At 38.1% G+C, this 24,269-nt stretch overlaps 1 protein-coding gene across 8 annotated transcripts in view; it reads left to right on the forward strand.

Moving 5' to 3' along the window:
* RPH3A (rabphilin 3A) overlaps positions 1-24,269 on the forward strand; it is a 354,517-nt gene that overhangs the window by 198,259 nt on the left and 131,989 nt on the right. For all 8 annotated transcript variants that reach the window (XM_031948624.1, XM_031948625.1, XM_031948622.1 and 5 more), the window contains exon 2: positions 23,817-23,912. In XM_031948624.1, the coding sequence (XP_031804484.1) occupies positions 23,836-23,912 (77 nt within the window). In that variant the 5' untranslated portion in view covers positions 23,817-23,835. The remainder of the gene's footprint in view (positions 1-23,816; positions 23,913-24,269) is intronic.

Below are 24,269 nucleotides of genomic sequence, written 5' to 3' on the forward strand. Positions count from 1 at the left end.
TCTCTACTGATACTAATGGGTGGAGGTGGGGAAAGGGATGGGTTAAGGGCTGAGGGAAATGGAAGACTGGATGGATGACAGCAGGAACAGAAATCCCATATCCTGAAAATCTATTATTTATGGGAGTGAAGTTGCTTTCTTCTAGAACATCTCAAATTTCTTGGAATCAACCTGCAGAAGAGCTGGCCTTGGCCTGAATTCAGAATATGGGTTCTCTTCCTATTGCCAGAAAAAGAAACCTACGATAGTGGGGAAAGTACTGCACTGGCAGGCATGAGGAGATGAGTTCAAGTTCTGGCTACTGTGTAACCCTTAACATCTATGAACCTCAATTTCCCCATGTGTGAAATAAAAGACTTGGAGTCTCTTTTAGCACTATATGAGATAGCTAGGTGGCACATTGATTGGAGTCAGAATGATCTGAGATCCAGCCTCAGACACTTTTCTAGCTCTGTGATCCTAAGTAAATTTCTTTGTCTGCCTTAGTTGTCTCATCTGTTAAATGGAACTAACTTTTTCCCAGGGTTGTTGTGAGAATAAAGTTATATACTATTTGTAAAGTGCTTTGCAAATTCTGAAATGCCTGTACAAAAGCTAGCTTCTATTATTATTACAAAGAACGAGAGAAGCTGAAGTTAAATTATTTGTTCAATAAGTGTCTGAGACAAGATCAATTGAGATAATATACATAAAGCCCTTTGTGATTTGAATGCCATATAAATGCTAGCCACTATTATTATTATTATTATTATAGTAATTATTATGATTCTAACTTGCTTAGTCATCATGAGTTGGAACAATTTAGTTAGTGTAGTAGAATAGAATAGCAGGTCTGGAAAAGAAGGGAAAGAAACAAACATTTATTAATTGCCTACTATGTGCCAGGCATGGTGCTAAGGACTTTCTAATTATTATCTTATTTTATCTTCATAAGAACTCTGGGAGGTAGGTGCTATTATGACCCCCATTTTATATATGAAGAAACTGAGGCAGACAGAGGTAAAGTCATTTGTCCCAGGTGACACAGTTAGAAGTGATTGAGGATAGATGTTTAAAATTTTTTATTAAAGCTTTTTATTTACAAAATATATGCATGGGTAATTTTTCAACATTGACCCTTGGGAAACTTTCTGTTCCAAATTTTTCTCTCTCTCCCCCCACCCCCTCCCTTAGATGGCAGGTAGTCCAATACATGTTAAATATGAGAAATATATGTTAAATCCAATATATGTATACATATTTATAAAATTATCTTGCTGCACAAGAAAAATCGGATCTAGAAAGAAAAAAAAAACCTGAGAAAGAAAACAAAATGCAAGCAAACATCAACAGAAAGCGTGAAAATGCTATGTTGTGTTCCATACTCTGTTCCCACAGGCCTCTTTCCTCTGGATGTATATGGCTTTCTTCATCATTGAATAGTTGGAACTGGTTTGAATCATATGAGTTTTAAAAAAAATTTTATTAAAGCTTTTTATTCACAAAGCACATGCATGAGTAATTTTTCTAACACTGACCTTTGCATAACCTTTTGTTGTAAATTTTCCCCTACTTCCCCCTACCCCCTCCCCTAGCTGGTAGGTAGTTCAATACATGTTAAATATGTTGAAATACATGTTAGATCCAATATATGTATACATTTTTATACAGTTATCTTGTTCCATAAGAAAAATCAGATCAAGAAGGAAGAAAAAGAAAAACTGAGAAAGAAAACAAAATACAAGCAAATAACAACAGAGATAGTGAGAATGCTATGTTGTGTTCCACACTCTGTTCCCATGGTTCTCTCTCTGGGAGTAGATGGCTTTCTTTATCACTGAACAAGAAGAACTGGTGTAAATCATCTCAATGCTGAAGAGAGCCACGTCTATCAGAATTGATCATCATATAGTCTTGTTATTGCCATGTACAATAATCTCCTGGTTCTGCTCATTTCACTTTGCATCAGTTCCTGTAGATCTCTCCAGGCTTCTCTGAAATAATCCTGCTGGTCATTTTTTTTTATTATAGCTTTTTATTTACAAGATATATGCATGGGTAATTTTCAGCATTGACAGTTGCAAAACCTTTTGTTCCAATTTTTCCCCTCCTTCCCCCAACCTTCCCTCAGATGGCAGGTAGACCAATACATGTTAAATATGTTAAAGTATATGTTAAATAAAACATGTTTTTGTTGAGGCAGTTGTTTTACAAGTCTATACAGTTATTTTGCTGTACAAAAAGAATCGGGCTTTGAAATAGTGTACAATTAACCTGTGAAAGAAAGAAAAAATGCAGATGGACCAAAATAAAGGGATTGGGAATTCCATGTAGTGGTTCATACTCTTCTCCCAGAGTTCTTTCCCTGGGGTAGCTGGTTCAATTCATTACTGCTCTATGAGAACTAATTAGGTTTATTTGTTGAACAGGGCCACATCCATCTGAATTGATCATTATATAGTATTGTTGAAGTGTATAATGATTTCCTAGTCCTGCTCATTTCACTCAGCATCAGTTCATGTAAGTCTTTCAGGACCTTTCTGAAATCATCCTGCTGATCATTTCTTACAGAACAATAATATTCCATAACATTCATATACCACAGTTTATTCAGCCATTCTTCAATTGATGGGCATCCACTTAGTTTCCAGTTTCTGGCCACTACAAAGAGGACTGCCACAAACATTTTTGCATATACAGGGAAAAGTCCCTTTCCCTTCTTTAAGATCTCTTTGGGATATAAGCCCAGTAGTAGCTACTGAGTCAAAGGGTACGCACAGTTTGATAACTTTTTGAGCATAGTTCCAAATTGCTCTCCAGAATGTCTGGATGTATTCACAATTCCACCAACAATGTATCAGTGTCCCAGTTTTCCTACATACCCTCCAACATTCCACATTGTATTTCCCTGTCATTCTAGCCAATTTGACAGGTGTGTAGTGATATCTCAGAGTTGTCTTAATTTGCATTTCTCTTATTAATAATGTCTTGGAGCATCTTTTCATATGGCTAGAAATAGTTTCAGTTTCTTCATCTGAGAATTGTCTGTTCATATCCTTTGACCATTTATCAATTGGAAAATGGCTTGTTTTCTTATAGAGTCAATTCTCTATGTATTTTGGAAATTAGGCCTTTATCAGAACCCTTGACTGTAAATATGTTTTCCCAGTTTATTGCTGCCTTTCTAATCTTGTCTGCATTAGTTTTGCTGGTACAAAACCTTTTTAACTTAATATAATCGAAATTATCTATTTTGTATTCAATAATGATCTCTAGTTCTTTGATCACAAATTCCTTCCTCCTCCACAAATCTGAGAGGTAAACTATCTTATGTTCTTCCCATTTGTTTATAGTATTATTCTTTATGTCTAAATAATGAACCCATTTCGATCTTATCTTTTATACGGTGTTAGGTATGGGTCTATGCCTACTTTCTGCCATACTAGTTTCCAATTTTCCCAGCAGTTTTTGTCAAATAGTAAATTCTTATTCCAAAAGGTGGGGTCTTTGGGTTTGTCAAATACTACATTGTTATAGTCATTGGCTATTTTGTTCTATGAACCTACCTATTCCACTGTTCAACTTCTCTATTTCTTAGCCAGTATCAAATGGTTTTGATGACCACTGCTTTATAATATAGTTTTAGATCTGGTACAGCTAGGCTGCCTTCATTTGCTTTTCTCTTCATTAATTCCTTTGAAATTCTTGAACTTTTGTTCTTCCAGATGAATTTTGTTGTTATTTTTTCTAGGTCAGTAAAATAGTTTCTTGGGAGTTTGATTGGTATAGCACTAAATAAATAGATTATGGAGTATTGTCATCTTTATTATATTTGCTTGACCTATCCATGAGCACTTGATATTTTTCCAGTTGCTTAGATCTGACTTTATTTGTGTGGAAAGTGTTTTGTAATTTTGCTTGTATAGTTCCTGGCTTTCCCTTGGCAGATAATTTCTCAAATATTTTATGTTATAAAAAGTTATTTTAAATGGTGTTTTCCTTTGTATCTCTTGCTGTTGGATCTTGTTAGTGATGTATAAAATGCTGATGACTTATGTGGATTTATTTTTTATCCTACAACTTTGCTAAAGTTGTGGATTATTTCTAATAGCTTTTTAGTTGATTCTCTGGGGTTCTCTAAATATGCCATCATATCATCTGCAAAGAAGGATAATTTGATTTCCTCATTACCTACTCTAATTCCTTTAATCTCTTTTTTTTCTTTTATTGCCAAGGCTAGCATTTCTAATGCAATATTGAATAGCAATGGTGATAATCGGCAACCTTGTTTCACCCCTGATTTATTGGGAATGGTTTTAATTTATCCCCATTACATATGATGCTTACTGATGGTTTTAAATAGATGCTACTGATTATTTTAAGGAAAAATCCATTTATTCCTATACTCTCTAGTGTTTTTACTAGGAATGGGTATTGGATTTTATCAAATGCTTTTTTTGCATCTATTGAGATAATCATATGGTTTTTGTTAATTTGGTTATTGATATAATCAATTATGCTAATAATTTTCCTAATATTGAACCAGCCCTGCATTACTGGCATAAATCCTACTTGGTCATAATGTATTATCCTGGGGATGATTAGCTATAATCTCTTTGCTAATATTTTATTTTTTGCATTAATATTTGTTAGTGAGACTGGTCTATAATTTTCTTTCTGTTTTCATCCTACCTGGTTTAGGTATCAGTACCATGTCTGTGTCATAAAAGGAATTTGGTAGGATGAATCATCATTATCTTTTCTTATCATCTTAGCCAATCTGACAGATGTGTAGTGGTATCTCAGAGTTGTTTTAATTTGCATTTCTCTGATCAATAGTGATTTGGAACACCTTTTCATATGACTAGAAAGAGTTTCAATTTCTTCATCTAAAAATTGTTCATATCCTTTGATCATTTATCAACTGGAGAAGGCCTTGAATTCTTATAAATGTGAGTCAATTCTCTACATATTTTAGAAATGAGGCCCTTATCAGAACCTTTGAATGTAAAAATGTTTTCCCTGTTTATTGCTTCCCTTCTAATCTTGTCTGTATTAGTTTTGTTTGTACAAGACCTTTTTAACTTAAAATAATCAAAATTATCTATTTTTGTGACCAATAATGATCTCTAGTTCTTCTTTGGTAACAAATTCCTTCCTTTGAGGATAAATTTGAACTCAGGTTCAAACAGAGGTGACTCCAAGGCCAGTACTCTTAGCCACTCCTTTGGGATTCTTAGCTGTTGAGTTCTGACACTAATTTACAGAGTGATCCTCAGAGGGAATCACTTTCCTTCTCTGAGACTATTTTCTATTTCATATCATAAAATGGTTGAAGAGTCCCTCTGACAGTCTATAAGATATTACATTTTCTATTTTTATGTCAGATATAGAAATTCAATTCACTTGCAAGTATTTATTAAGAACTTACCATGTTCAAGAAATTGTGCTAGGCCCTGAGGATACAAGGGCAAATAATATATTTTCTGTGACTATACATATGTTTTACATAGTCATCATCTCCCTCAGTTGAAGGGCTGAGGGGCAGAATACCAAAGTCCTCCAATACCTTCCTTTATAAAGAGCAGAAATTGGACATTTTGGCTCACTCCCCTGGACATCTGCTAAGTTTCAATTCCACAGAACAAGTTACTACCATACCAGGTCTGCCTAGGTTTCCTGCTTTGCTCCACCTTTCCTATCTCCTTTTGTGTCTTTTCTATTGCTATTTTGCTGTCTTTTCTATTAGACTGTAAGCTCTTTGAGAATAGGAACTCTCTCTTTTTATTTATGGTATTCCCATAGCATAAGCACAATACTTCTCACATAGAAGGTTCTTAATACTTGTTTATTGGATTGGACTTAGTAGATACATAGCATCTATCATATATATGTCAGTACAAGGTCATTTTAGGAAAAAGAGAACTCTAAAAACTGGATAGACTCAAGAAAGGCATTTGATAGAAGGTAGATGTGGGAGTCAACCCTTCAAGTAGATGAAACAATCATCAATAGGCATTTAGAAAGTATCAACTTTGTGCCAGGCACAATGCCAGACCCCAGGAGAACAAAGACAAAAAAATCAAACAATCTTTATGTAGAAAGTAGTACTTGAGTTAATTCTTGAAGGAAGTGAGTGCATTCCATACAGGAGGGATGACCCCTGCAAAAGCACATAGGCAGGAGAGGGGAGGAATAATTCAAGTCTCCAGAGTGGCTGCCCAGGGAATTTTTTGACTGGATCTAAGGACAATAATGTGAAATAAGTCTGAAAACTGAATGGAGCAAAATTGTAAAAGGCTCTAAATAACAGAGGTGGTGGTGGTGGGTGGTGGTGCTAGTGTTAAGGCAGATAGGAGATGAAATCAGGAGGATTGAAGGAAGGGGATTCTTTGGGAGCTTCCAAAGATGAAGAAGATGGGAAGATTTCCTGCCTTTGAGGGCCCACTTTCTGCATAGGTTTTCAGCCACAGTATGGTTTAGGTCTTTAGGGTCTGGTTGGTGTCACCATCAGCACCTGGAGAGCTCCTGGTCAGTGTTCTGAGCCTATATTCTGTAACTCAAAACTATTTTCTCCCCTTCCTTTCCTTATATCTTCTCCTTCCTCCATGATTTTTGTCCTTGGGGTTTTGTGTTTTGTTTTTTGCTCCCAAGATTCCACTGAAATTAAAATTTAGTTTTCTTTCAGAACTCTCACTTAAAAACACTAGGATTGGGTGAGACCTTTAAGCATAGAATGTCAAAACTCAGAGGGACTTTTGAACATGTAATATCAGAGTTTGGAAGAAGTGTAGAAGAGAAATTGTCTGAAGTAGAAGAAGCCTTAGAATAAGGAATATCAGAACTTAAAGGGCTTTAGAACAGGGAATTTCAGAATTTGGAGGTCTTTAGAACAGGAAATGTCAGAGCTGGGAGGGGCTTTAGAACAGGGAATGTTAGAGGTGGATGGGGAGAATCTCAGAGTTGAATGGAACCTTAAAACATGGAATTAAGGGTTCAGGATCCTTATAACAAAGGATATCATAGCTGAGGGGGAACCTTAAAACAGAGTATGGTGGCAAAGGACACAATCTTAAAGTTTTATTTGATCTATCATCTACATTTTATAGCTGAGGAACACAGAGGGGAGGTGATTTGCTCAAAGTCACATACTAATTAGTAGCAGACCTGGGACTGGATCCAGGTCCCCATCTTCGATCCTACTGCCGTCTCCTTTACCCTACAAGTATTTTGCCAGTGGGTATTCTTCCACTTATCTTCAGATAATGGTATTTTTGTAATGAATTAAAACCTGTGCTCTGATTTCCCCCAAATGGAAGTGTCTTCTTGGGGGCAGATAGATGAACCAGCTGACCTCTGATAATAATTTTGAGGTATAAGGTAACATGATTTCAGTGACTGGAACTGAGCTGACTATTGCTGGGTTTTAATAGGGATGGATGTTCTGAAGTCCAGAGCTTGAATGACATCCAGAAACCGTTAAGCTTAATGACTTATTTCAATACCCTAAAGAACCCTGATCACATTTTCTTGTAGGGGACCAGAGAATATAAATCACTTCCTCTACCCTCACCCCCACCCCAAACCATTCACTACCCAGGAACAGTCGCTGAGATAAGGTTAGCTGTAACAGACACAAAAACAAGTTTTCCCTTTATCAGAGGGACCAGGCTCTTTGTTTAGGAGGTAATTGATTTGATTGTTCACTGAACCCTGGAGAGATGGGAGCTGTCTTGGCAATGTTCCTGCTGTGCCCCCAGTTGCTGAGATAGGGAGGGCCTCAGGCTGACTCTGCAGAGCTCAGCCAGGCTCTGGATTGTTGAGAGCTATGAGAGTATTTATGCTGCCCCTTCCTCAGAGTGGCCTTTTTTTCCCAGAGAGAATTAAGAGTCTTTATAATTTAATGGAAACAGAGCTGAATCTGAAGTCAAGAGGGAAGTTGGATTCAAATTCTTGTACTTGTTTGTCTCTTCTGAGATTTCCTTTCTTCACTGGCAAAATGGAAATGAGAGGCAGGAAAGCATGGGGGGAGGGGGAAGGCCAACTTTGGTGTCGGGAGTCAAGCAATCAGCAGCTGGGTCCCTGTCCTCAAGGGGCCTCCATCCAAAGGGAAATAAAATGTGTGCATATCTCAGAAGGGAAGCACTAGCAGTTTAGGGGGAATGGGAAAAAGCCTCTTGCATCTTGATGTTATTGTTGGTGGTAGTGGTTCTTCCTCCTTGAAGAGGACCAATGACATCATGGTGATGTCTTGATTTACTCATAAATTGGATTTAATTGAGGCAGAGCTGCACAAAGTTGGGAGCTTCACTCTCTTCCAGAGTCATTGAAATCCAGTGACAAGACAAAATTCAGGATGACCGGCGATAGCTCAGGATGCAGTGCATAACCATGGCCTTGCTAAAATTAAGGCCACAGTTTGTCTGAGGTGATGCCACATTGTGAAGGGAGCCAGGGAGTCTCAGAGGCATAAGTGAGGAGGGGGAGTTTTTGGGGAATGGAAGACAGGCTTCCTGAGGAAGATGGAGAGTGATGTGTCAGGAACAGTAAAGAGGCAAGTATGATTGTATTGTAGAATATGGAGAACATTAGCAATATAGGAATAAGAATATAGGGGGTGAGAGTAGAATAGCAATATAGGAAGAGACTAGTTTGGGAGGGACTTTAAATAAGAGAAGTTTATGTTTGATTCTAGAGGCAATAGGGAATCATTGGAATTTTATGAGGAGAGAATATTGATGACACGGTCAGACTTTCATGGTCAGAATTTAGGAGCTTAGTGGAGGTTGGAGTAGACGGGGAGAGAGCCATTATTTATTAAATTCGGAGGGTGACATGATCAGAACCAAGGTAGACCTAGATTGTATTGATCCTATCCAATGAATGTTTATTAAGCATCATTGTATGCCAGGGGCTATGCTAAATGCTGGGGATACAATTAATAAAAAGGGAAGACAGCATCTGCTCACAAGGAATTTACAATCTAATGTAAAGAGACAGCACACAAAAGAAGGCAGGAAAAGGGGGTTCTGGGAGGTTAATGACTCAGGGGCCTCTTGTTCTGTGGACTTGAAACCAGAGAAAGAAGCATAAAGAAAGTAGAGTGAACTGAGAGTCCAGTGTCTGTCCTTTCTAAAGGAGGGCATTGGCTACCCTCTAGAGAAGTGGCTGCGGGAAGGAGTGTCAATCAGTGTTAGTGTTAGCAATGTGGTGGTGAGATTAGAATCGATGAGCTTAACCTGGAAGGCGCAACTTGTTCGATGAAGTCAAAACCAGGCAGATCAATGAATGAGAAGTGCAGGATCTCTGACCCAAATCAGTTACGTGAGTATGGGCAAGTCACTTAACTTCATAATATTCCAGTTAAGGCTATTAGTCAGAGTTACAAGTACAGAGTTTCAAGGCATCATGATACAATAGAAAGAATGTTCAGCCGGGGATCAAAAGGTCTGGTTTCTAGGTATTGTTTTGATACTTAACTATATTTGCTGCAAGTTGCTTAATCTCTGTTCCTGGAGTTCTTCACCTATAAAATGAGAGTATTGGGCTCGATGGTCAATATTAGATTTATGATCGTAGGCTTCATCAAGGCTACACATTTTACATGGCGACTCTCAGGAAATTCCACTTTTGAAAAAAATTCCTTCAGCCAAAATTTGACTCCTTAAATTTCTTATTATTTATGTCATTCAAAAAATAACAAACTTGGGGGCAACCAGATGGTGCAGTGCATAGAGCCCTGGTCCTGGAGTCAGGAGGACATAAGTTGGAATCTGGCCTCAGACACTCAATATTTTCAAGCTGTGTGATCTTGGGCAAGTCACGTGACCCCATTTGCCTCACCAAAAATAATAACAGTGAACTTGGACTCTATCATGGATATCGACTTCTATGACAAGCGAATGCCACATTAAGGATGTAGTATATTGGGCTTGTGGATGAATTCAGGAAGCACACACAATTCTCTTTGTGTGGATGAAGTGGAAGCCAGTGCATATATCAAATTAGAAGCAGGAAAAATAATTAAAATTTAGGTTGAAGGCTAGAATATATAATTTTAATGAAATATTGAACTTAAGTTCAATAAAAATATGATAATAAATTGAGTTCACTAATTCCACTAAAAAAGGACTTAGTGACAGCAAAACTCAGACCTTCTTTGGAGAAGTTTCCACAATTAGCATTCTCTATTTTCCCAGGAATAAAAGGTCCAAGGTCCAAGGAATAAAAGCAAATGCTGATTGTACTATCTGTGGTACTCACCTTTCTGGGTTGTTGTAAGACTTAAATGAGATCCTGGATAGAAAGTGCCTTATAAATCTTTGAGTATAATATATTATTAGCTATTAATATTGAGGCACGGTTTGGAATAGTCCTTACTTTTATTGATATAGATGATTGAGAGTTGATGGTGTTTACTTCTGTGGTGGTGGATATTTTTACCTACAAAAAAAGGTAGCATGAATTCTTTGGTAGCTCCTACCTCATAGGGGTCAATAGCTGACACTTCCCAGAATGCTAGATAAGGTTTGCTATAGACTTCTGGGAAGGCTATCAAGCACTACAAACTGCATTCTTTGATCTTGTTAGAGGACTGTATTGTGGAAAGGGCACTGAATCTATAATCAGAGGATTTGGGTTCAACTCCTCTGTTTGATTATTGTCCCTTGTAATGTTCTTCTCTAAAATGTGATGTTATCTGGGATCAAGTTTCTGAGAGAAGCCTTAATTTCAGTTCAGAGTAATGACTCTGAATGCAGCCAGGGATTAAAGTCCAAATCCTTTATTGTCTTTTCCAAAATCTTATCTCCTTCACTTGGGGCTTGGCTAGTTTTCTTAGAGGCCTATCTTTCTCCTTGGTTCCTGCCGCTAGTCCTTTGCCTCTGCCAGCTTCAGCCTCTCTTTCTCCAAATGTCTCCAGCCAGCACAAAGGTGGAAGTTGGAATGAATCTGACTTTGCCTCCAAAAGTGGGCTTGTGGGCTTCTGGGTCTGGCCCCGAGAGCTTCTTGCTTATATGCTGTGCACTGAGTATAGTTCAATCATTACATCACTAGGAAACCATTATTTGTTGTAGAATTAAATCAATGCTAAATTAGATTTAACCATTGTCTCCTCAATTCCATTTAGTGCCTTGTTTCAAGTTCTGGCCCATAACATCACCTTGTAGGATCAGATCAATCATACTGAACCATGCTAAATTAGATAACTATTGTCTCTATCAATTCCACTGTCTTAGTACCTTGTAAGAATTCTAACAGTCCCTGTGACATTGGATAAGTCATGTAATTTCCCTTATTTTCAAGTTTCTTGTCTGCAACATGTGAAGATTAGGTTTAGATAGCCTCTGACGTCACTACCAACTCTAGAACTATGGTCCTATATTTCAACATAGGCTTCTCAATGTCTCAGACTCTCCAGGCTTTTCCTCATAGTGTCATACACATAAAGCTAGAGTGGCTTACCTAACACAACTCCACACATTTTACAGATGAAGAAACTGAGACTTCTCAAAATTTTGTGGCTTTCTCAAGGTTACACAGGGCATGAGGGGCACAGCCATGTCTTGTATCTAGTCCCACTGACTCCTACCCATCTCCTTTACATTACTACATTAACTCTTTCTTCTTTCTACTTCCTCAACTATAATGCCTTCTGAAAGCATATCACTTTCAAAAAAGCACATTAGTTTAAAGTGGGCATATAGATATTTTCTCCTTAATGGAAAAGCCAAACCAGGCTTTTACAAATAAAAAGGAAGCAGAAACAATCCTTTATTGTAATTAATGCCAGCTCTCTCAGCCTAGCTTTTAATGCTTCCACCTCATTTATCTTATTAAGTATTTAGTTTTTTCTTTTAATTAGTTTTGTTTATTGTCACTGAGTTTTAATTGCCTGTACTGTGTTTGAAATGCTTTGTGGAGGTCACATAGCCACAGTCTCTTGATCTTTTCTGTGGTTCAAATGAAGCTGGTTCATCAATGCCAATCAATCAGATACTAATTAATTGTTTATATGTAGCAGACACTGTGTTAGGCACCATGGGATATAGATACTGAAATGAACTCATATGTTCTCTCAAAGAGCTAGTATTTTATTGAGGTATCCAGATTTGAAAGGGCTCCTAATGTTCTTTAAATGATTCAGAGAACTCTGGCTGAAGGAGAGGGAATGTCCCAGTAAGAGGACTGGAGGCAAGGGACAGGCTGAACTACTAAATTCAGTAAGAAATAGGAACATTGGGGGCTTTATGTCTGAGTATTTCAACCATCCTTTCTTGAAAAGTAGAGAAAAAGGGGAGTACAGAGTGGGAGATAAAGCTGGAAAATCTGTGATGTCAATGAAGCTTGATTTGAGTTCCCATGCTCCCTCTAAGGTTTTCTCCTTTTCTCCTGTAGGTAGTTGTCCTCACACATAGCACTGCACCATCCCACTCTGAATGATATTCTATATGATAAACTTTATTTCATCAATTTAATTTAATTCAGCTAACATTTATTAAATTTCTTTCCATGTGTCAGGCAACCTGAAATAGTGGATAGGGAGTCACCCTCAGAGCCAGGAAAGCTTGGTTTAAGTCTTAACTCTGACACAAATGGGCTGTATGGCCCTGGGGCATGTTGGGGCAGGTCATAATCTTTTATTACTCACAGAAAGTGCCAGCTCAAATTAGTACATTGAATTTCTTCACCTAGAAGTTTCCTAAACCAATAAAATCACAGGTCTAATTTCTATTGCTATTTGCTAAAAACTGAAGTTACAAAGAAAAAAGTCATATTTAATGTATTGTTGTGTTTGATGGTACTGATTTTTCCTCTTTTTCCTTTTCTTTTGTTACATGGGATAAGTCTCTGGGATGGGGATAGGGAAAGATACTGGGAGAAACTATGATGACATATAAAAGAAAAACATTAATAAAAACAGATTTTTTTAAAAGCAAATTTAAAAATCCTAAAGATAAAATAAAACAGTTCCTCACTTCAAGGATCTTACATTCTATTTGGGACTAACAATTTGTATTTGGAACATTAAAAATAAAATATATGCAAGGCAGTTTCTAAGTGGAGGGTACTAAAAATGGAAGAAGATTAGGGATGAGCAGAATAAAATCATAGAATTTAGACCTTAGAAAGGCCATGAAGATCAGTGTCAACAAGATCCCAGAAATGTGTAGTGGAAATAGCACCTGAGTGTCAGGAGACCTGGGTTTAGATTTTAAAGTATTGAATTTAGACTTGGAAGGGACTTTTGAGGTTATCTGGTCCAATGGTCTCATTTTACAGATGAAGAAACAATTGAAACTCAAGGAGAAAGGATGACTAGACTAAGATCACAAATATAGTAATGAGCAGGATCAGATTTCAAACCCAGGTCTCCAACTCCAAATCCAGCAGTCTTATCTCTTATCTCTGCTCTGGCATTTACCAGCAGTGCCTCTGGGCCTTTGTTCTCTGATCTTCAGTTTCATCTTCTGTAAGATAATGATGTATACTTTTATTATCTATCTAAGAAGGACTGTTGTGAAAAAAAGCCCTCTCTGAACCTTAGATTAAAGATCACAAATCACCTCCTTAGCTCCCTCCTCCTTTCTTTTAACCAGTTGTGGTTCTGGAAAATAGTAATAAATTTATTATTTGAATAATCTTTGAATAAATTGAATAAATTATTATTATTTGAAAAAGGATACTTCTTTCTCCCTTTCTGGCCTAAACCAGGTAAGGGGGGGTCAAATCCTTATTACTAATGGTCTCAGTGAGGTGCTGAAAGAACCTTTGGGTTTCTTAGATGGTTAGAGGGGCTAAGAGTCTTTTGGCACGTATCTCAGATTTGTTTTTATAATAAACAGTTTTAGTGCCTTGCATGAATTGGAGTAAGAGGGATGTGAAAGGGTGATGACAAGGGGCTGACCTCATCTCATCCAAGCATTATTATGTAGTCGATACAAAAAAGTGAAATTCAGCCAGTCAGCACCACGGAGAGCACCCACCATCAGCAACTTGGAGAGTTACAAAGAACTGGAGAGTAGCTCTCTTATCTTTGGAGGATCATCTGCTACAATTTATAAAGCACTTTCTATGAGCCAGGCCCTATCTTAAGCACTGAATAACATCAAGATCCTTTTCATCTCTAAGTATTTTATACTATGACCTACTACTATTTTCTCCTGGGATGGTAAGCTTTATTCTTATTCATCCCTCCTGCATGAATGAATCCAGTAAGAAGAGCAGTGAACTCAGATTTACCTGTGAATCCTGAACTCAGTTACTATGTGCTTTAATGTGATCATTTCCCTTTTGGTATTGCTTCCTCACATGTGAAACGATAGGGTTAAACTAGATGACTCCCAAGATTCTTTCCAGCTCTAATAAGATGAATCTTTCTTATTAGAAATCTCTTAAAATCTCTCCCAGAACCTAAGACTGAGCTTTTCTCATGGGGGCAGGTACTTCCAGAAGAGGCAGAAGTTTGGTTTAAGTGATGGAAAAATGTTCTTGAAGCTGTGGCGCTTGGGTTCAGGTTGTACCTCTGATACACCGGGGCTGTAGAATCCTGGGTAGGTCAGTGTTTGGGGCAATTCCCTAAAATTATAATTTGCAGAACATTTATTGGTTCTTATAATTGAAGTAGTGTTCTCATCAGGAGTTCTTTGAAACAATGAAATTATACCTCTGGATGAAGAAACAAATGTGTATTGAGTGAATACAGACCAAATAAGATTCTTATAACTTGTGTCCTGAGCAAGACAGTCTCAGTCTCTCTCTCTCAGTCTCTGTCTCTATCTCTGTCTCTCTGTCTCTGTCTCTGTCTCTCTCTCTTTCTCTCTGTCTTTCTCTTTCTCTCTGTCTCTTTCTTTCTCTCTCTCTCTCTCTCTCTCTCTCTCTCTCTCTCTCTCTCTCTGTGTGTGTGTGTGTGTGTATGTGTGTGAAATGATAAAATGTATATTGGTACAAAGCATGAAGGAGAAACTTCAAGGACCATAAGGCCATAAATTTGGAATTGGAATAGGTAGTAGGGATCAACTAATCCATCTTTCTCATTTGATAGTTGGCTGATGGTTGTCCTTCCTTCTCAAAGAGTACCAAAATGACAATACTATGTTAGTTAAGGTACATTGGTCTCATAGGGGCTGATCAGATCAATACCAGCTCAGAAGGTGGTATCAGAGGTTGGGCATAAGTAGTGTATATGAATATGCAGAGCAGAAATACATCTAAATTTGCACATCTCATTCTTCATTTGAGCTACTGAAGCATAGGAAACTTAGTTTCAAACAGTTGTTAAACACGACCTTGCCAAAAGGTCATGTAGGAATCAAATGGCAGAGTTTAGATTTGAACCCAGATCTCCTGAGTCCAAAAGCAATGCAGTTCCACTGCATAATAGTAAAATGTAATCTTGGTGCATGATATAAAGCACACTTCTACATTTTGCAACTGGAATCCTGACCATTCCCACAAGCACTGTGGGCAACAACCTTATATAATATAGATGGAAAGTTAACACCTGTACTCTCTTCCCGATCTCCCTTGAACCTAAATGTCTGGAGGCCCCCTCTATTTCTTGGACTCAGATGGGATATTTTCCAGTCAAACATGAGGGAGAGCTGGCTTTCACTGGAGTGCTCATTGAACAGGAGTTACTGGACTTTGGCCAAGGAAAATATAACCTCAGACAACCAGGTGTATTTCTTTCAGATGACTCTCCTGTGGTCTGTCATAAAGTTAGCCCAGCCTGCAGAAAGAATACAGCTGTCTTCTGTATGGTGAAATTTTCCTGGGCTGTTATGGCTGGGAGCAAGAAAAAAGGGGATGGGACTCTTTGGGAGCTATTGCAACTGGTGGCTGCAGGTTTGCTGGGAAGTATTTAACTTTCTCAAAATGAGGTTGGACATACTGAGAATCTGGAGTTTCAGTTATGGCTTCTAAGCTTCCTACAGAGTACAGTGTCTTTCTTCTTGCAGCCCTGCTGTTTCCTTAAGTGCAATACAAAACCTTCAGCAGAACAACCTCAGTGAATAAGATTTAAATGCCTGCCACTCCTGAGGAAAGTAAATGGGCTTTAGTTAGGGTTTTTCCAGTGGAAACAATGATCATTCCATGGACTCAGAGGTTAGGAGTTAAGGAGAAATGCAAATGAGTGTGGATATGGTCATTTGAGAAAGGGCCAAAAGACCAAAGTTAGCTCTGGTGAAATCATAGAATTAGAGCTGGAAGTGGCCTTTGAGATCATACAATCTACTCCTTGCCTCATTTCCCAACTTTTAAAAATAGATTACTAGTGTAATATGCAATCTCCTTATGGGCAGAGGCTAGACAATTTTGGCTTTATATTCCCAGTGGTTAACATAGTACTTGTTCCATAGAGGGTACTTAATAAATGCTCATTCATTCATTCATTCTTGGATTCAACTCAGGACTCGACCTGTCAGAGCAGCTGGGTTGGGCAGTGGATAGAGGGCTGGGTCTGGAGTCAGGAAGACTGGAGTTAAAATCTGTGCTTAGATACTTATTAGCTATGTGACCCCGGGCAAGTAACTTGATCCTGTTTGCTTCAGTTTTATCAATTATAAAATGGAGATAATAGCATTTACCTCCCAGGGATGATGGAGGATCAAATGAGATAATTTTTGTAAAGTGCTTCCCATAGTCTCTGACACATAGTAGGTGCTTTATAAATCTTTATTCCTTGGTCAAGTCACTTATCTATGCCTATGTCTTTAAGCTCCTAGTTTAAGCCTTTATCCAAGTCATTTTTTTTGGGGGGGAGGGTTAGCTTAGTTTGGTTTGATTGGATCTATGGTGCAGGGAATAACTTCCCCTACTCCTGTAGACTGACAATTTAGAGAATTACCTAGAGCAGAGCTTCTTAAATTTTTTCCACTTCTGACTCCTTTTCACCTCTGAAATTTTTACTTGAGTCTTGGTGTATAGGTATAAAAAACAGGCATACAAATCAAATCTTTACTGATATTAAATCATAATTTCATGACTCTCAATTCAGTTATGCAATCCATATGTGGTCCTGACCCATAGTTTAAGAAGTTTGGCCTAAGGCCCTGGTGGGTTTTGTGGCTGAGCCAGTCCATCCAGCCAGTATAGAATGGAAGCAGAGCTTGAGCCCAGGTCTGCAAAATGTTTAACAGCTGAAGGCATTCCCCTGATGCTTCCTCTTGCCATGTTGACATAGAACCATCAGCTGCTACTCATTGAATTCAACTATCGAGCAGTTATGAACCCATTTAATTATATCATTGTCTAATCCATACTCCTCAACATTCTCCATAAAGATAATATGATTTTATAAAGGAGTTTTGCTAGAAAAAATCTAAGCAAATTATATGTACAACATTCTCCTTACCTACTAATTTATATATCAGAAAAGAAAATAAGCTTAGACCAGCTTGAAGCTATACTGGGTTTTTTGGTGGGGAGAGGAGGAAATCAGAGTTAAGTGACTTGTCCAGGATCAAACAACTACTAAGTGTCTGAAGCTGGATTTGAATTCATGTCTTCCAGACTCCAAGGTTGGTACATTGTGCCACCTGGCTGCCCCCATATTAGCTTTTAACAATTATTTCTTCCCTTCCACATGTTTGCCAGCTATTGCCTTGTGGACACTTACAAGAGTTTTTTGAGGAATCAAGTCAAGTGTATTGACCTAGACATGTAGTTCCACTGCACTTGACATACTGATTCTTTTTTTTTTAATTTTTTTAATTTTTTTAAATTTAATAGCCTTTTATTTACAGGATATATACATGGGTAACTTTACAGCATTAACAATTGCCAAACCTCTTGTTCCAATTTTTCACCTCTTACCCCCACCCCTCCCTAGATGGCAGGATGACCAGTAGATGTTAAATATATTAAAATATAACTTAGATACACAATAAGTATGACCAAAACATTATTTTGCTGTACAAAAAGAATCAGACTCTGAATTATTGTACAATTAGCTTGTGAAGGAAATCAAAAATGCACGTGTGCATAAATATAGGGACTGGGAATTTAATGTAATGGTTTTTAGTCATCTCCCAAAGTTATTTTTCTGGGCATAGCTAGCTCAGTTCATTACTGCTCCATTAGAAATGATTTGGTTGATCTCGTTGCTGAGGATGGCCTGATCCATCAGAACTGGTCATCATATAGTATTGTTGTTGAAGTATATAATGATCTCCTGGTCCTGCTCATTTCACTCAGCATCAGTTCGTGTAAGTCTCTCCAGGCCTTTCTGAAATCATCCTGTTGGTCATTTCTTACAGAACAGTAATATTCCATAATTTTCATATACCACAATTTATTCAGCCATTCTCCAACTGATGGACATCCATTCAGTTTCCAGTTTCTAGCCACTACAAAAAGGGCTGCCACAAACATTCGTGCACATACAGGTCCCTTTCCCTTCTTTATAATCTCTTTGGGATATAATCCCAGTAGTAACACTGCTGGATCAAAGGGTATGCACAGTTTGATAACTTTTTGAGCATAGTTCCAAACTACTCTCCAAAATGGTTGGATTCGTTCACAACTCCACCAACAATGCATCAATGTCCCAGTTTTCCCGCATCCCCTCCAACAGACATACTGATTCTTAACAAAGTGGCACACCATACAAAATCAAGCAATAACAGCCACAAAGTCTATGGGAAAAATGGAGTTAGGGGCATGATACCCAAAAACTCCACCAGTGACACATTAAAAAAAGATGACCTAATAGAAATGTAACAGTTTTATACATGTTAAATAGTTTTTTTAAATCCATTAATAGGGAAATGATGAGCAGGATGCTCTTGGGAAAAAACCCTGGAAAGTCTTCCGTGAACTCAAACAAAATGAAATGTACTGTCTACAAAATAATAGGAATGTTCGGGATGACCAGCTGTAAATGACTTTGCTCTTCTCAGCAGTACAGTGATCCACGACTATGCTGAAGGACTTATGATGTAAAATCCTATCCATACCCAGAGAAGAAACTCAATGTGTCTGAATACAGACTGAATTGTTCATTCTCTCTCTCTCTCTCTCTCCCTCTCCCTCTCTCCCTCTCTCTCCCTGTCCTCTATTTTTCTGGAGGTTTTTCTATTAGGGTAGGAGATCTATGTTTTTTTACATGATGTGACTTTTATGGAAATATTTTGCGTAATTTTATATGTGGTTTCTTAGTGGATTTAGGGGCAGGAATTAGGGAGAGAATCTGGAACTCAAAAATTTAAAAAATGTATGAAAACTGTTTTAAATATAAATGGGGAAATATTAAGTAAATAAATAAGATTTTTAAAATAAAAAAACAAAAAATTAAAAACCCAAAAATATTGCAACAAAGGTGGTCACATTGGAGGCCTTGAACTGCTGCTGTCCTTGGTACTTAGGGAAGACTAATGATGCCATGATCTTAGGGTCAAGATACAGTGTGCTTGATTGTGACTGCTTAGTCCAGTGCAAGCTCAGAAGGTTCTCCCACAGGTCAGGCACAACAGTCCATTTGAATTTTGTGGATAAAGACGTCTCTAGATTTGCTCATCTAATATTTCTTGTGTGCTATTCTGTGCCATATATTGCATGGCAGTTTGGACCAGGGTCAAAACCAGCTGAATCTCCGAGTCTTGAAAAAAGTCAACATCAGAAGGAAAGGGCAGCATGAATGGGCCTTTCTCCTTTTCCAGCTCCTATTGCACCAGAAGACATAATACCTATTCACTTCTCTTTCTTTGACTAAGACCTGAAGTTTGCTTGTAGAAATAGGCATTTGTAGAGGCAGCCTGGGAGTTGTGTGAAATGATGCTATTTTCTCCATTCTCACTGTTTCTCATGAAAGAAATTTTGCAGATGCAAACTTAAAACTTGACTCATGCTCAAAGTATTCCCCAATATACCAGTCATTTTGGAGCAAATTTGCATTTGTGAAACATGTAACATAACAGAACGGACTGCAAATTCTTCCTTTTTAAAAAATCAGTCCAACCCCCTCCATTTCTTTTACAGATGAGAAAATTGAGTCTTGGAAAGGTTTGCTCAAGGCTCCACAATTAGTAAGTGGTGCAGCCAGGACTGAAACTTTCTGACTCCAAGCACAACAGCCCAATTTAATTTAGCTCAACAAGCACTTATTAAACATCTATTATATTCAAGTCTCTGTGCTAGGAAATGGGACTGGATACAGAAAATAATTAAAAAAAAGAACCATTCCCTGCTCTCAAGTAAATTACATTCTGCTGGGGCATTACACATATCAAAAGATAAGAAAATGAGGCATAATTTGCAGAAGGAGAATAGACTGACAAATGAGAAGTTCTTTGTAGGAGGGGGCACCTGAATAGAATCTTAAAGGAAAAGAAGGATTTGAAGACTCTGAGATTAGGGGGGAGAGAGTTTCAGGTAGAGTAGATAACCCAGGCAAAGATGTGCGCAGGAGATGGAATGCTGAGTTTAGGAAATTGAAAGTAAGCCAATTGGGTTGGAATGTTGAGCGTACAAAGGGAAATAACACAAAATAAATCTGGAAAGTCAGACATTGTAAGCCTTTGAATGGCAAGATGATGTAATGCCAGAGAAACTGAGGCAGGAGAAAGATTAGAGAGTTTTCAATATTTTATTAATTGGAGAGTATAATTGACTGGACAGGACTCTCATCTCAAATTATCCAGTCAGACAGAGATAAAGATATATTGGGACCAAGGAATCCATGTTGGTCCCAGGGCTGGAGGAGACTGTCATCTCAAAGAATCTAACATGCTGCATCTAGCATACAGCCTCCAGCAATGAATAGGAGAAACCCAACTTCTTAAATACCTTTTAGAAACAAAGAAAATGGAAAGGGCGAAAAATTTCTGTCAGGATAGGGGAGGCCATAAATCCTAAAAACCCAGGGACAGGATGTCTGAATACACAGAGATAAAGATGTCAGTGAGGTATCCTGGACTATTTTTGGAGGGATATTGTAAGTTCTTGAGAACAGGAAAGAGTCAGGAGTTCCACTCTCTTGTTTATCCTGTGTGCTAACAATTTATAAACTTAGGGCAAATGGTTCCCAATCTTAATGGACCAGAAGGGGGGTTACAACTAAAGGGATTTACTGAGACAAGGGAAACTAGTGCAGGGAAACCGAGTCAGAACAGTTAAAGAGAACTGTGGCATAACAATGAAGAGTCTGTATTTTATCCCAGAGGCAAAAGGTAGCCATTAAGAATTCTTGAGCAGAGGAGTAACATGATTAGACCTGTGTAAATCAATTAGTGAAGAGAGAATTTAGAAAGCTGGAGTCCAATTTAGAAATTATTGCAGTAATCCAGGTGAGAAGTGATAAAGATCTGAATTAAAGCGGTGGCCATATGAACAGAAAGAACATCAATATGGGTATCTCAATGGGTCATGTTAGGTATGCTGAGCAGGTACTATTTGTTTTAATTGCATTAGCTAGCATTAATGCTTTTAGGTTTGCAAAATTCTTTTACAAGTATTGAATCATTTTATTTTCAAAATAATCCTGGGAGGTAAGTGATAGTATTATCCCCATTTTACAGATGAGGAAACTGAAGCAGACCAATGTTAAGTAACTGGCTGAAGATCATACATCTAGGAAGTGTTTATCCTTTTTGAGAGATGGAAAAACCAAAGTATAGATAGGATGAACAAATGACCCAAGCTTACAGAGCTTGTTAAAAGCAGAATTGGATCTGGGTTGCAGATCTGAATACTTTACCTAAACAGAACAATACTGAGAGCTCAGGAGTTTTTTCTTAATGCTCAGCCCAACTGCTCACATTTGCTTATGGACAAGCTACCTAATTTGGAAAGATTTCCACAATTATAAAAATAATGCAGATTGCCTCTAGCATTTTCCAGATGTTGAAATGAACATCTGTATCTTTATCACTAAAGGATCTGGTATTTTATCCTAAAGGTAACAGGGCATAGGAGTAACATGGACTGAACACAGGGCCAACCATGTGAGGGCCTTGGAGAGTCTCCAGAGACAAATGTAGCTATTTTCTTTAGGGCCTGTGGTACCCAAAGCCTAACATATGCACTATCCATTCAGAGGAGATTAGAATGGAGTCTTGCATGCAGGAGAGATGCTGGGATGTTTTCCTAGTTGAGCAGGGTTTTGTTTGGAAATGGGGCCTCTGGGAGCCTTTCCTGAGCTCTGGCAGAGGTGCTTGATTTCTACTGCAAACTGGAAGCAAGGCATTCCTATATAGAGGCTCGGGTCAGAAAACAATCTTGGCAACCTGATCTTGACCCATTGCAGGGTCCCTCAGCTCTCAGCTTCTCCAGAGATGGGAGGAGACACCAGGGGCCAGGAGGAATCTTACTTTTTCTTTTATCTCCAGAGAAAATGAGATGCTGTGATTCATTTCACCAGATTTTAATCACTGTAAAAGGAACTCTTCTAATTTGCTATCAATCATATGCAGCTGGATCCATCTTCCTAAAGCATTTCTTAGATTGCTTCCCTCCCTCTCAGGGTCCTCAAACTACGGCTCACGGGCCAGATGCGGCAGCTGAGGACATTTATCCCCCTCACCCAGGGCTATGAAGTTTCTTTATTTAAAGGCCCACAAAACAAAGTTTTTTGTTTTTACTATAGTCTGGCCCTCCAACATTCTGAGGGACAGTGAACTGGCCCCCTATTTAAAAAGTTTGAGGATACCTGTAAGAAAGCTCAGAGTTTTATATTGGCCCCCACATAGACCTTGTAACTAAGGCAAACTGTGGGCTACTTACTTTTCCCAAGCACATCTTGTCCTTCCTTTCCTCCAAAACTTTTCTTACACTACCCTGCCAATATGGAATGCCCTCCTTATCCCCTATTATTATCCCCGCTCCTCATTTCCACTTGTTGAATTTTTACATGTCCTTCAAGGCTCAGCTTCCTCCAAGAAACTTCCTGTGATCTTCCATCTCCTGAAGGGAATCTTTCCTCCCCTTAAAGCCCAAGCACACTCTGGCAATTAGCTTTTTTTTTTTGTCATTTTTTTGAACTCCAAATAGAACACTTTTTCAACCAATGCAGATCTCCAGCTATTCCAAAAGTTATAATCTTAGAAAGCTGCCTTGAGTACTAAGAAAATCAAGTGAGCCAGGTTCATTATGCCAGTAGATGATAAAGGTCAGACTTGAATCCAGGTCCTACTGGGACAGTTAGGGTTAGCTCTATCCACTAAACCAAGTGTTGTCATCATTTTACATATCCTTACCAGAGTAATTATTTTATCTCCTCATTATTCTGAAAGCCCCAAAAGGGCACTATTAGTGCCTTATTTCCTTAACAGAATTTAAACTCCTTGAGGGAAGGGCAGGCTTACTTTTTTATACTTGTATTTCCAGTGTCTAACCTAGTTCCTTGCACATTGTTGTTGCTGTTGCTCTTCAGTCGTATCTGATTGTAAACTCATGGGTCATAGCAGGCTCTTCTATCTTCCATCATCTCCCCAAATCTAAATTCATGTTAGTTGTTTCCATGATTCTCTCTATCCATTTCATCCTCTTTTCCTTTTTGCCTTCAATCTTTCCTAACACCAGCATCTTTTTCCAATGAGTCCTGTTTTCTCATATGTGGCCAAAGTATTTAAGCTTCTATGCTCAATATTTGCCTTTCTCAAGAATAATCTGAATTAATTTAAGTGTTGACTGATTTGATCTCTGCCATATACGTGTTTGGTGTTTAATTAATGTTTGTTGAATTGAATTCTACTTCTTTGTATAAGCAAAAATCCATACGTGTCTAGTAAATACTTGCTGAGTAAATGAGTGAGTGAATGAATAAAAAGAAAGGAATGAATGAGTGAATGAATAATTTCATGAGTGATTACTTATTTTTCTCATGTGATTTCTTTCAGGAAGTCCTAGCATCTGGCTATGACAGACACAGTACTTAGCAACAGTTCTGATCGCTGGATGTGCCCCAATGATAGATCCATGGCCCTCCGCACAAGGTAAGCTGCTGTGTATTCTTGGTTCTGGTTTGGGGAGGGGGCATAGATGTAAAAAAAGAAATAAAGATTATCTTCTCCAGAGCAAGACTCTTCAAAGTAGGGAGACTTTTTGCAGTGATAAGTGAATCCTAATTCCACACTAATTGTATGGCTTTAAAATGTATTTCAGTTCATTATCAGGGTCCTAAATTTTAATCTTGGAATTTTAGTAAAAAGAGAGACCAGTAGGAGAAAAAAAAACTACTGCACTGAGAGTCTGAATACTTGGCTTCCAGTCTTGCTAAGTTACTTATTAAACTGGAGGGTTTCCCTAGGGTCTAGGAGTGGGCAATGAAGATAGTGAAGGATCTCGGTTCA

Source organism: Sarcophilus harrisii, chromosome 1 (genome assembly GCF_902635505.1).
Source record: "Sarcophilus harrisii chromosome 1, mSarHar1.11, whole genome shotgun sequence".
Lineage (NCBI taxonomy): Eukaryota > Metazoa > Chordata > Mammalia > Dasyuromorphia > Dasyuridae > Sarcophilus > Sarcophilus harrisii.